Here is a 14,738-nt window from a genome sequence, read left to right as displayed (position 1 = left end):
AAATGGAAGCTGGGCATGGTGGCACCACCTGTAATCTCAGTACATTGGGAATCTGAAGAGGGAATATTGAGTTCAAGCCCAGTAGGAGCATTTTAGCAACTCAGTAAAGAACCTGTCTCAAAATAAAATTTTTTAAAAATTAAAAACAAATGAATCGAATGGACATTGCTTTTACAAAGATATATAGTCTCTCACAATGTTCAACATCACTAGTCTTTAGGGAAACACAAAACAAAATCATAATGAGACACCATTTCACATTCACTAGGATGGCTATATGCAAAAATACAGTAAGTATTGTTGACGACATGGAGAAATGAGAATCCTTATATAGTACACTGTTAATGGGAATGTAAAATGGTTCAGCCACTCTGGAAAACAATTTGGCATTTCTTCAAAATGTTAAACACAGAATCACCATATGACCAGTTATCCTACTCCTGCATATATATCCCCAAGAGAAATGAAGACATATATCTACACAAAAACTTCTACATAAATGTTCACAGCAGTACTGTTTATAATACCCAAAGAATGGAAACAATAATGGAGTATTACGCAGAAATAAAAAGTAATACAGTACTGATAAATGCTACAACATAAATGAACTTTGAAAACATAGTATATGAAAGAAGCCAGTCACAAAAACCATATATTGTATGAATCATTACCTGAAAGGTCCAGAATAGGCATTTCTATAGAGACAGAAAGTAGACTAGTGGCTGCCTAAGGCTAGATGGGATTGGGAGAGGGCAGGCAAAGAGAATAGGGAGGGACCAATGGATACAGATTTCTTTTGGGATGATGAAAATATTTGAAAATTATATTGTAGTAATGAGCATACAACTCAATAAGCAATACACTTAAAATAGATGAATTTTTGGTTTGTAAATTCTATTTCATTAAATGTTAAAAAGAAAAGAAGTAAGCAAGGATGTATCTAGAAAGACAACTGATATATTAAAAAATGAAATTGTACCTCTATCCCACATTATATTTAAAAATCAATTTGATATGGACTTGGAACTTAAACACCAAAATAACACTTTAAAACTCTTAGTAAGCAAAGTGTGGTGGCTTACACCTGTAATCTTGGTACTCAGGGAGGCTGAGGCAGGAGGATCACAGTATGGAGGCCAGCCTGGGCAACTTCACAACTTAGCAAGGCTCTGTCTCGAAATGAAAAGGACTGGGGATGATGCAAAGTTCCTAGGTTCCCTGGTATCACACACACACACACACACAAAAAAAAAAAAACCTTAGTAAAAATGTAGATTAATAGATTTTACACATTCTAAAACAAGACAAAAAATCATTACAAAATTAACAACTGATAAATGTTACTGTACTAAAATTTCAAAGATTTATTCAACAGATACTCTAAAGTGTAAAAAGGCAAGTTATAAACTAAGAGATGATATTATACAAAACTGACAAAATTATTAGTGTAAGGAGTATTACAGAATTATGGTACATTATACATATATAATATAGTACACAATATTATAGAGTCCTATAAGGAAAGAACAAATATCCAATAGAAAATGGGCAAAATAAATGAAAAGTTATTTTCCAGTATAAGAAATATATATGGCCAACAGGCACTTCAACAGACATCATCACTGGTGATCAGAAAAATTTAAATGAAGAAAGACTTCACTGAAATAGTATTTTAAACTAATTTAGGTTAAAGTTTTACATTGGACAATACTATGTTGGATGGAATATGGATTCATAAGGCTCTCTTACACATGTCCATGGAATTGCACACCGTAACCTGGTTTGAACACTCACATAACATATAACCTAGCAATTCCACTTCTAAGTATATAAAGAGAAAATTTTTTCACACATACAGTAAGAAATACGTATAATAATGCTAATAGCAGTACTGGTCACAAGAAAAAAAAGAGGAAATGGCAGCACTGCTCACAAGAGAAAAAATTAGAAACAATGAAAATAGCCTTCAGTGAAAAAGTGAATTGAGTGTGGTATATTCACACAAAGACAATGCAACCATCCAAAATAGTTAACTCAGCTTCACATTATTTGGATGAATCTTAGTAACCTAATATGTATTGAGTAATAAAATATAAAATGATCACAGCTAAAACATAGAGTGTGTGTTAGTTTTTTATTTTTATTTTTGAAACCAAGAACAAAGAAAAAGGATTTTGAAATGTATTATTAGGGAACTGGCTACTGGTTTGAAGGTGTTTAGCAACAAATGACATTCAGTTTCACAATTGGAGAGAGTAATTTAGCTAGTTAGTGTAGAGGATTAACTGAAGCAAACTTGAAGCAAAGAGAACAGAAACTGGGAAAACTGTTGACATCTCCAGTTAAAGGTAAGGAAGAGAGAAGACAATAGCAGTAAGAATGGACAGGAAGGAAATATCTGAAAGCTATTCAAAGAGCTTTGACCAACAGGCCTTAGTTCCTAACTAGATACAGAGTGTGAAGGAAGAGTCAGGAATAACACCCAAATTTTTGATCTGGGTGATGAGGGGGCCTAGGGCTATTACAAGAGTTGATTATTTGGTATGATGAATTTGAGGAGACTCTAAGATGTCAATATTCGTGTAGTTTCTTCCCTCTATGCATAACTACAAAATCTGATGTCTAGCCCTTTAAACCCAACCTTTCACCTTTTTTATAAAGTTCCCTCTGATATCCCAATGATTCAATCAAATGTCATTTATTCCCTCTTTGAACATGCTCTGCATTGTGTTTTCAGTTATGATGTTTATCTTACTCTATCCTAGGCCCATTAACATTTTGGACTAGAAAAGTCTTTGTGGTGGAGGGCTGTGCTTTTCTCATTGAAGGAAAGGATGCCTCACCGCTTCTCGGCCTTTTGGCTAAGATCAAGTGTGAAGGAAAGGATGCCTGAAAGCATCCCTCACCTCTACCCATTAGATATCAGCAGCACCCCCAAGTTGTGGGGAAAAAACATTTCCAGGGCTGAGATGTATTTCAGTGATAGACTGCTTGCTCAACATGCCCAGGGCCCTGGTTTCAAGCCCCACGATAGCCAACATACTTAGACAGACAGACAGACATTAAGTAGATTGAACGAACTAGTTGCAAATGAGACTAAACACAAACTTGAACTGCTATAAAACTACCTCGTACAGTTTTATTTTATTACATTAAATGGTTCCCTGGAGTGTAAAGTATTTTTCACATAAAATAGAACCAGACAACTGTTTGTGAAACTTTTCAGAGAACTGATTTTATATGAGCATTATAATGCTTCAAGAAGTACCTGAATATATGCAAAGTATAGAGAAAAAAGGAAAACTAAAAGATTTCTTTTGCTAGGTCATGATAACAACCATCATCTGTAGAATGAAGGTCGGCATCAAGCAGTTTAGGCATTACTCAGAGTGGTCTGTGCCTTAATTAAAGTCTCAGTGTGTGCCTTAGAATTTAAACAAATGGCACCCCCGCCCAGGAAATCAATATGCCATTATGTTCCACTCCCCGGTAAATCAATATGCTATAAATTTTCAATATGCTATAAGTTTTACTGCTGCTTGGGAAAAGTATTCCAAGCATCACCTCTTATGCTGTCAATGAGGCTTTGGATCTTGTCCACCTTTAGGCTTTTTTTTTTTTTTTTTCCACCTTTAGGCTTTTGATGTCAAATAAGTGCTCATACCACAAGTAATCTACATTGAAGAGTTTATATTACAAGTAATCTAAATTGAAATACTAAATTTTAAGCAAACTTAAGCAAAGCATTCCACCAGCTCCAACTGTAAAATATCCTAATCAACCACATCTGTTCTTATAAGTGTCGTGTTGCAAATATATGCCTGATTTTTTTTTCAGTACTGGGGCTCAAACCCAGAGCCCAGTGCATGCTAGGCAAGTTCTCAGTCACTGAGCTATACCTCAAACCTCTTTCCTAAATTTTCAGGAAGGTTTTCCAAACTAATTTAACCCCCAATAAAATTAAGCCTTATGCAATAGGCTGTATCGCTTATTGTACAATTTATTAAAGTATGCTACTTGAATACTATTAAATGTTACAATGCAATTTATTTCTAACTGTAACGCATGCTGTTATACACATTCAACTACTTATAAACCCTTCAAGGACAAGAACCATGTCTCTTTCTTTTCTATTGGCAATAATCATGCTTCTGAAGTTGAAATTCAATAAAGCTTCTTTAGTGAATCTATTCTAAAGCTTTTAGACAGAAAGGCATAAAAAGCTATGCAAGAAAACAAAACACAAAATACCACAAATGATGACTATAACCTATGAAGTTAAATAAGCATTTATTTTTCAGAAGAAATAATTTATTGGTTGAGGGTTCAATAACAGCTTTGTTATAAAGAGAACCATTACAGGGAAAACAACACTAGAACAGTGCTAGAACTAAAAAACTTAAGACTCTAATCCACACTCTGCTATTCTAACCAGCAAATCATTTAACCTCTCTCAACCACAAGCCATAATTACTATGTATTCTGCCAAGCTCACAGCATTACTTATTAGGATACAATAGAATAATGTATATATAGGAAAGTATTTAGAAATGTATGAAGAACTATATAAATGGTATTATTTTAATGATGAGTGTGCCCTCCAATTTAAGCTAATATTTTATTTTAAGGAAGCTGCAAAAGAAAGAAATTAAGGGACAATTATTTACACTATAGAATTCATACCTGCATAAATCACTACAAGGTTCAGCAGCTAAAATTTAATCTACAGCAATTAAAATATGCACCAACTGAAAAAAGTGCTTCAGAATTGATTTTCCAGGAAGACATTTATTACATAAAACAAAGAAGATATGTGAATCAGGCCACAAAAATCACAATCATGAACATATTACAGTAAATTCATTGAGAAGACCTTTATCTATGTAAACAAATCAGATTCTGTGTTTATCTGGTTCCACTTTACAACTTGAGACAAAGCCCTGTGTCCCACAGTTGAAGAGGTGAACCAGCACATGTAGGAAATACTAGAGTTTACTCTTGATTTGAAGGAAGACATGTGATTATCCAATACACAGCACAACCTGGTTTGTGTAAAAATTGCTAAATCTGTTTCACAGACCTACTGCTCATGGACATGAAAAGGTAGTATGTGGGCTGAGATGTAGCTCAGTGATAGAGTACTAGCCTAGCATGTGATTACCCAGGTTTAATCTCCAGCATCAAAAAACAAAAAAAAGGTGAGGGGAGTATCTTACATATCTTACAAAGAAGCAGACTCCAAGTAGACTAAAATGCATCCCCTTATTTGTAGTACTAGTGAAAGACACAACTATGAAATACTTCAAGATTTGTTTGGGTATATTAAATTCATTTTCAAATCAACAAATTATCACATCCAAAAAGTTCCTATCCTTGGTCTTGCCAAGACTACATACAAACCATCTTAGTGTAAACATTATAGCAAGAGTTGGCTACCTTCCTAAAATAGGTTACCGACTTTCTGATTCTTGTTTATATGTCCTTTCATAGGTGAGAATTTTATTCAAGGAGTTTCTGGAAGGCAGAGACTCCAAAAGGTTGAGCACAAACCAACAACTGGTCTCAAATAAATTAGCTAACACCCCCTGTTTTACTCTCTTGGACAGGCTGCCATAATCATTTTGCTCTGAGCTAAATCCCAGTAAAGAAATGGAAGTGAGGCTGGAGAGGAAAAGAGAAACAAGGAAGGCAGTAGGATGGGCGGGGGGGCTTGTGAAGGAGAAAAGGCACCAGAAATACAAAGAGAGAGTTAAAAAGACACCAAAGATAAATTTTGCCAACAGCTGCCAATTCTCCATTTTCCCTCATAGAAAAGACTGTTACAGATAAAACAGGGTTTTTGGCTACGTGTTTTGGGAGCACTATTTTTAATTTGTTTTGTCTCATCGTTTTTTAAGTCAGGGTCTTACTATGTAGCCCAGGCTGGCCTTGAACTCCTAGTGATCCTCCTGCCTCAGCCTTCCCAGTGCTGGGATTATAGGTGTGCACCCTGCATGGGAGCACTATTTTCTCAACATAAACTTGATATGAAATATAAACTAGGTCATGCAAAAAAACTAAAGAAACTATAGGATCATAGTAAGTTTCTATTCACAATATATGATAAATACACACAATATGATGAAAAAATGAGGCTCAGCTTCACTTTAAAAAAGAATATTGAACTAGAACTTGAACACTTCGTTCCTGGCTTTGGTTTTGAGCCTCTGAACAAGTGGCTTTAGGTTAATCACTAAACTTTTATCAACATTTTCATTCACTCAAAAACCAAATATTGAGGCCATACTCTTAAGTGAAATAAATAGGACACACATGTAGATACCAAATAGTTTCTCTAGTGTGAGAAATTGAAAGTGTAAATTAGGACTAAAATATTTTAAACGAATAATTGATAATTTGAAATAGGAAGAAAAGGTTTAAAGGGGTAGGGGAAGTGGGAGGGGAAGGGGAAAGGAAAGAAGGGAAAGGAAAAATTATGAGAAAAGGAAAAAATGGAAACAAAGTCTTTGTAAATAGGGAAGGGTGGAGGGGGTGAAGGGAGCACAGGGAATGGGTAAAAAATAAGAACCAAGATACATCATGTACAGGTACAAGCACCCAATGATAAATGTAAATGTATTTTATGCCTAAAATGTACCAATAAAAGAATTTAAGCAAAAAGAAAAAATCACAAATAAGTTAGAAAAGAGAAAACACATAGATGTAAGAGTGACTATAAATAGAAAGAAAAAAATAAAGAATTCATGTGGTGAGTGTAAAAAAAAATATTGCCCCTAAATAGTTCATGGCTGAATTTTGTCAAAAACAAATGACAAATGAGTCACCCATAGGTACATCATTTAAATGGAAGAAAGAACAGCACAAGATCTTTGTCACTCTGTCTAATCTTGAAGTGTTCCCATAAGGAACATACAGTGAACTGAAAAAAAGTGAAATTATTTCAAGTAGTCCTGTGTTACTGCAGACACTGATAAACATTATGATGGGGATTGGGAGTAGAGCTCAGTGGTAGACTGCTTGCGCAGCATGCATGATGCCCTGAGTTCCATTCCCACTCCAAGAACAAACAAACAAACAAAAAGAACGAAAGAAAGAAAAAAAACTAAAGAAAAAGATTTTGATGAATGAATGTTTACCAAAAACAAATATGGTCTGGATTACATTGCAGCTTACTTCAGAAAGCCAATTGAAGGATTAAAAGCAAAAGTTATAACCAAATAAGATGATATTGATATTTATAAGAAATATCAAATACAATAAAATGAATATAGAATGAGAAGGCTAAACAAGTATATGGTTTATTCTCTGCTTTTAAAGGCTCTATCTTTTTAGGAACAGCAAGACAGAGACATAAAAAGAAAATAAAGCCAGCACTGCCAAGTGGTAAAGACAATAAATATCATGGAAATTCAAAGAAACAGGAGACTGCTATGGACTAAAGGAAGTTGGAGACAGTTTCTTGGAAAAGCTAGGGCTTGAACAAAATTAAGTAAGTGGAGAAAAGAAGGCAATCCCAAGCATACAGACAACCTTGTACAAAGATGAGACAGAAATGCACAAAATATAGGTGAGGGACAGGGGATTGACCCAGTTGGGTCAGACCCCAGAAGGGTCTGTTTAGGAGGGTTTGTAGAGACAAGGTTGCAATAATAAATGGGAACCACACAGTGAAAGCCCTGAATGCCAAGCAAGGATGCTTAACTTTGTCCTACGGATAGAAAGATCCTTTGTAGGTTATAAAGAACAGTAACCAAAAAAAAAAAAAATTCCTCTAATGATGCAATTTGAAGCCATTTTTCTTGAAGCCTTCGAAGAATACATCAAGTGGTGTAATACAGTATCTTGACAATAGAATCACAAGCATATGAACACATTGTTTAGGAAATGTGGTCAAAGTGAAGGAGTAAACACTCAAAAGTGCTTTCCAAAAATACGAAGCCAGGTATTGATTATGCATTCATAGATCTTAGGAAAATGCCTAAGACAATCACTGAGTGGAAAGCTTCGATTTTAGTTTTTCCTCCTCTCTCCATCCTCTTCCAAAACACATACTTTCCTTTAATCTCTACAAACTAAATATAGTGAAATTGTCCTGTCCTGAAAAAAAGGTGTTTTACTACTTCTTATTGTGAGTGAATTTACTTACTATATTCTTTTAAAATCAGTGCGTCTATTAAAAAAATTTAACATGATTTATTTCGGCAAAGTAGATGAAACAAACACATAAATGGTAAATTTAAAGATTATGGAAAGCCAAAAACCCTTTCATCAAACCAAAACATAGCTAAAATAAGCAACATTGATTTATAAAGCAGAAGGGAAAGACAAGTGTGTTCCTAACAAAAAATGCCAGCCACAACAAAGACTGACTGAGAGTATACGAAGAACATTACAATAGCCAATTTCTTACCTAAAATGACAAGCCATTAATCCACAACTTCATAAAAAATGGAGGTATTTGTTCAAAAAATGCCCTTAAAATTTTTGGCTCTTTCTGCTATAAAAATAAAGACTCTAACATAACTCAAAACAAAGATTATCTTCCCCCGGAACCAGTCATGTAAATGATTGATGATTTAATTTGCTACTAAAGCAAATACTAATTTAACCACCACTACCTTCTCAACACTAGGAAAATTCAAAACCTCAGTCTTTAAAAGCATTCGTGACAAGAAAGAAACCAAGAATATCCAAGGATGATTAAACCACATGCAAAATAAGAACACAGACGAACCATAGCAATATTGCTTCCGTGCTCCTAAAAGGGCTAAACCATTCTCGCAGGCTCGTATGCCTTTAAGGAATATGCAGAGATTATGATTTTATGCATTGTCTGTTCCCCACCCCCAGCCCAGAGGAAAGATGGGAACATTCAGGAGAGTTGAAAGAAGTGCGCTAAAGAAGGTGTCAATATGTCAATACCTCCCTCCCACCGATACCCGGAAACTCGCTTTAACAATAATGCTCTTTGACTCCTAACATCCCACCGGTTTCCACACATCCTTCAGCCTCCTTCCGCACCCACCCCTGCTCCCCGCTCTGCTGCGCTGGTTCAGGAGAACCGGCTGCTCGACTTCGGCAATCTCGCCGCCCCCGCGAACCCGCCCAGACCAGCAACAACGCGGCCACACAGCCGCCCGCCACCCTCACCGCCTCCCCGCAGCCAGCTTCCCTTCCCCCGGTCCTGTCACCTGCTTCGGTGGTGTCCGTCAGGTCGTAGCCGCTGCCCGGGAAGTCTCGGAGTTTCCTGCCGCTGAGACTCAGGATGCCGGAGCTGCCCGCCTCCTCCAGGGCCCGGTCCAGGCTCCTCACCGTGTGCTGAGGCTGTAGGCTGCCTGGGTTCCACTGCGGCCCATTGGGGAACGGCTGAGCGAAAAGAGTCGGGACCGGGATGGGAACCGCCAGGGTCCCGCCGCAGCCGCCGCCGCCGCCTCCCCCTCCGGCCCCGCCACCTCCTCCTCCTCCTCCGGCCGCTCCACTGCCACCGCTACTTCCACCTCCACCACAACCGCCGCCCCCGCTGTTACCACCACCTCCCTGACTCGCCGCCATGTTTCTGGGAGAGAGAATAGCCCCCGACAATACTCTCAGCCGGTGCCGCGAGTGTGGGGGGTTCTTATGACGCATGCGCAGAGTGGGGATGGGGGGGTGAGGTAGAGAGTGGGAAGGAACCAGGGGGCGGGCTGCGAGGAGGTGTTAAACTGGGAAGAGATGATGTACGAAAGTGCAGAAAATTTGCTTTAAGAAAAGTGTGATCAGAAGAAGGATGCTAAGTCCCGGTTCCGCTACTTTGGGTACCAAAATCTTGCGAAGACACCAAGCTGACTATAGGTCGTTTGGGCGATATGTCCCCAAAACTCTTTTAAATTGTTTTGCCTTTTTCGTTCTGCAAAACAAAAACAAATATATGAGATAAAGATGAAAGGGAGTCTTTTCAGAAAGCTTTTTGAAGAACTGTGAGGCAGCTTGCTGAGAAGCTTATTGCAAATGCCTCAGGAACAGAGAGGAACGCTGGGGAGTCATTTGGGGAGGAAAATTAGTGCAGTATCAAGTTTTAGGCATACATGAATTTTGCTATGGTTTAGCATTCCAAAGTAGGAAAAGACTAGATGTTTTCAAGGAAACCTCTTGTTAGGGTTAAGATTCTCAGCCAACTGCTGCCTTCCAAAACTTGGAAGGGTTCTCTACATTTTGTTCTATCACTCTGAAGCTGTGCCAAGATCTCCAGAAGATCTCCAGTTTCTTCTTATCACGTCAGTATCGGATGGTGAAAAACGCTTTGATCCTCAATTTTAAAGGTTAGTTTTGAAATACAGGTTTTGATTTAAGTAGAATTCTGAACATTTAATGCTGGGTGTGTGAAACCAATCAATCTTGGATTTTGGGAGTTCTGTTATTGGAACCTGAAAACATATGCAATGTAGAGGACAAAGAGAAGGAAGTTTACAGTCCTTTATCAGGCATTCAAGACCATCATAATCCAACCCCAAGCTACCTACTGAGGTTTATCACCAGGTCTTTAGGCTGCCAGTCTCAGAGTTCCACTCCCAGTCACAGTCATTCAAGTCTTTTTCACTAATATTCAATTAGTTACTGAAGAAAACTATCAGAATGCTTTGGCATATTCATTTATCATAAATTTCAATATCCTATGTATCTTCTTAGGATCTTTTTGAATTTGGACAGTGTGTTGACAGTCTCATTTTCTGAGAGAAATTACTGGTACACAAAATTTATTTACCAAAGCTATACTTCGTGAAAGAACACAGGAAAATTACAACTTGTCTAAATTGCTTTATAGCCATATTGGTTAATTAAAATGATTATGCTGTGAGAAATTACATTCACCATATTCATGAGCCACAGAAGAAAATAACTGAGAATCATTCTATACAGAGAATTAGCAAGTGAAAATAAATTATTAAAACCCACTGGTGTGAGAAGGGAATGTATCTTATACCTCACCTCTCCTATATTTCATACAAAATCAAGTGCTTATTGAGAACTTCTTGAACTAAGAGGGGAAAAAGAGAAATTAAATTTATTAGAGAAAAGATGCAGAAAGGAAATATTTTAATAATGAGCCTGGGCTGAGGGTGTAGAGTACTTGCCTAGTATGAGTGATATTGTGGGTTCAATCCTCGGTACTGCAAAAATAAATAAGATAATGATAACTAGCCAGTGTGAATTTTTGCAGTCACTGAAAACAATATATTAGACTCCAGGAGAAAGATGTCCTGAGAGTCAGTATACTTGTCAAGTGAAGAAAGGCCATGTATAAACAAATTTAAGAAAGAAAATAATCTTTCAATGAATTGAAAGATAGTCTAAGAAGAAAAATGGAAAGCCTACAAAGTAATCTAGGTATGCCTGAAAATCAGGCAAAATAACACTTCGTAGAGCTCTCTGGCAAGAAACCAAGGTAAAAAGAATTAAAAGATTTAGAAGAAAGGGCATGAAGTATAGAAAATTGCTCCAGCCCCTTAGCTCCCTATGTGATATTTGGAAAAATGCCTTAAAATTTCTGTACTTCAGTGTTAATAGATAATACTGGAAAATAACAACAATAATAATAATGATGGGCCTGGGATTTAGCTCAGTGGTGCTGCCTCACAAGTGCAAGGTCCTGAGTTCGATCCCCAGTAACAAAAAAAAATAATGATGATGATGATGATGATGATGTTTAAATAGAACTTACTGTTTGCCAGGAACTCTTCTAATTGCATTAAGTATATTAAGTCATTTGATTTTCCTAATAATACTGTAATATAGGTACTATTATTCTTATATTTTTATAGATGAGGGAAAATAGTACATACTTCACATAAAAATGTTGTAAAAATAAATAAAGTCACCTGTTTAGAGTGATAAGCACAATATTTAGCATTCATTCATTTCATAAGCATTTATTGAGCAATTATTCTGTGCAAGAAACTATTCTTCATGAAAGTAATACTATATAGTATTAGGTACTATAAATATTAATAAATATTAATCTCTTTTCTCTCAAAAATAAAATAATAAATAACATATGAAATGTAGGAAGTGAACTCCTTGAGAATTGTGGATAAAGAGATATCTGACAGTCACGCGGAAGACGCCGAATCAGCCCGCTGCAGACAGGCAGGTCTGTGCACGCCCTACCGAGGTCCTGAGTCACGAGGAAGACACCGAATCACCCCACTGCAGACAGGCAGCCACCTGATTCCACATTACCAAGGCGCAGAGGACACCAGACCACCAGACCAAGGTACTGAGTCCCACTGTTCCCGGCCCAGAGGTAGGGGCTCCTGAGCCGTCGTCCCACTGCTCCTGGTCCAGAGGAAAGGGCTTCCCGGTCACCATCCCTCCCGCTGCTCTCAGCCCAGAGGAAAGGGCTTTTGGGTCACCATCCCTACCGCTGCTCCCGGCCCTTGTCCCACCTCACCCAGCTCAGAGGAGGTAATCCGTGCAGGTGCTAACAGCCCCCTGCCCCAGTCGAAATGAGAAAACAAGTAAATAAGTCTCAAAACCAGACTTCCAGATCACCTACAGCAACCCCAAAGGGAAATGAGATGGAACCCTCTGATACTCAACCACCTGGACCCACTGAACTGGCAACAAAAGGGGATCTGGAAAAAATGAAATCAGAAATAATTTCTCAGATAACAGGAGAAATTGTGCCCTTAGTTCAAGACATGATTAATAAATCTAGAGAGGAGCTGAGGAACATGATGGAATCCCAATATAAGAAACAAATAGAATCCATGAAACAGATGCAAATAGATTTCCAGGACATGAAAACCTCCATTGAAAGTCTACACAGCAGAATGAGCCAGTGTGAGGACAGAATTTCAGATACAGAAGATAAAATTGCAATTAGTGACCAGGAAAAGAAAAATTGCTTCAGAATTATAAGGGAAAATGAGAAATCAATCCAGCAGCTGCCAGATGATGCAAAAAAAGAATAACATAAGACTGATTGGGCTCAATGAAGAGACAGGAGAGAGTGCAGATGACATAAAAAAATCTCTTCACAGAAATAAGGGCAGAAAACTTCCCAAGCAGGGTAAAAGAGCTTGACATACAGATAAGTGAGGCATATAGGACTCCAAATAGCCTTGATCAAAAAAAATCTACACATAGGCATATAATTGTTAAGATTCCAGAAACACAACAGAAGAACAAAGTTCTCCAAGCAGTGAGAGAAAAGAAACAAATCACATACAAAGGAAAGCCCATCAGAATCACAGCAGACTTCTCAACACAAACCATCAAGGCAAGAAGAGCTTGGAGTGACATATTCCAAGCCCTAAAAGAAAACGGCCTCCAACCCAGATTGATGTACCCTGCAAAACTATCTTTCAAAATGGATGGAGAAATAAGATACTTTCATGACAAAGAGCACCTTAGGAACTTCTTGAATACCAAACCAGCACTCCAAAGAATTTTACACAATAGCCTAGGAACAGATATTGAGGATCACAACCGCAGGAAGCACAGCAGAATGAACCCATCTGGCATGACAAGAAATTAAATGGAAAGGGGGAGAACCCAACAAAAAGAAAAAGTCATGGCAATGACAAGTCAATACGTTTCAGTTATAACCATCAATGTTAATGGTCTCAATTCACCAATCAAAGGAAATAGACTGACAGAATGGGTCAAGAAGCAAAATCCAACAATATGCTGCATAGAAGAAACACACTTAATTCAAAAGGAAACTCATAGACTGAAAGTTAAAGGGTGGAAAACAATGCTGCATGTGACAGGAACCTGAAAAAAAGCAAGAGTAGCTATCCTCTTGGCAGATCAAGTAGATTTCAAACCAACACTAATTAAGAGAGATGAAGAAGGACACTACATCCTTGTAAAGGGAAGAATCCAAGAGGAAAAGATGACAATCATAAATATCTATGCACCAAACACTAGTGCACCCAACTATATAAAACAAATACTAACAGACATGAAAAGCCATATATGCACTAATACAATTGTAGTGGGGGACCTCACCACCCCACTGTCACAAATAGATAGATCAACTAGACTAAAAATAAGTAATGAAATACTAGAACTCAATTGAACTCTTGAACAAATGAACTTAACAGATGTTGACAGAGTCTTCCACCCCACAAAATCAGTATACACATTCTTCTCAGCTGCACATGGGTCATTCTCCAAAATAGACCTCATACTCACACATAGAACATGTTTAAGTAAGTGCAAAGGAATTGAAGTTATCCCCTTTATATTATCAGACCATAGTGTGATGAAATTGGAGATCCATAGCAAAAGAAACTCAAAAAATTTCATAAACATGTGGAAATTGAACAACACACTTCTGAATAACCAATGGGTCACAGAGGAAATTAAAGAAGAAATCAGACACTTCCTTCAATTAAATGACAATGACAATACAACATATTGGAATCTATGGGACACAATGAAAGCAGTCTTACAAGGGAAATTCATAGCAGTGAATACTCATATTAGGAAAACAGAACGAGCCCAATCAAACAACCTGATGCTGAACCTCAAGCTTCTAGAAAAAGAAGAGCAGGACAATCCCAAAGCTCACACAAGGGAAGAAATTATAAAGATCAGAGGAGAAATCAATGCAATGGAGACTAAGAGAAGGATACAAAAAATCAATGAAGCCAAGAGTTGGTTCTTTGAAAGAATCAACAAAATTGACAAACCTTTAGTCAACCTTGTCAGAAAAAGGAAAGAAAAGGCCCAAATCCATGCAATTAGGAATG

General features: G+C 37.5%; 1 protein-coding gene across 3 annotated transcripts in view; it reads right to left on the bottom strand.

Annotated features, from left to right (window-relative positions):
• Positions 1-9,642, bottom strand: part of Lrch2 (leucine rich repeats and calponin homology domain containing 2) — a 101,245-nt gene extending 91,603 nt beyond the window's left edge. For all 3 annotated transcript variants that reach the window (XM_021252181.2, XM_004874792.4, XM_004874793.4), the window contains exon 1: positions 9,192-9,642. In XM_021252181.2, coding sequence (XP_021107840.1) covers positions 9,192-9,627 — 436 coding nt within the window. In that variant the 5' untranslated portion in view covers positions 9,628-9,642. The remainder of the gene's footprint in view (positions 1-9,191) is intronic.
• Between the last annotated feature and the right edge of the window lie 5,096 nt (positions 9,643-14,738).

The sequence above is a fragment of the Heterocephalus glaber genome, unplaced genomic scaffold (genome assembly GCF_053883595.1).
Source record: "Heterocephalus glaber isolate CG9 unplaced genomic scaffold, H.glaber_assembly_v1.0 deba00001732, whole genome shotgun sequence".
Lineage (NCBI taxonomy): Eukaryota > Metazoa > Chordata > Mammalia > Rodentia > Bathyergidae > Heterocephalus > Heterocephalus glaber.
The sequence above is the reverse complement of the archived record's forward strand: the minus strand, read 5'-3'. Positions and strand labels throughout refer to the sequence as shown.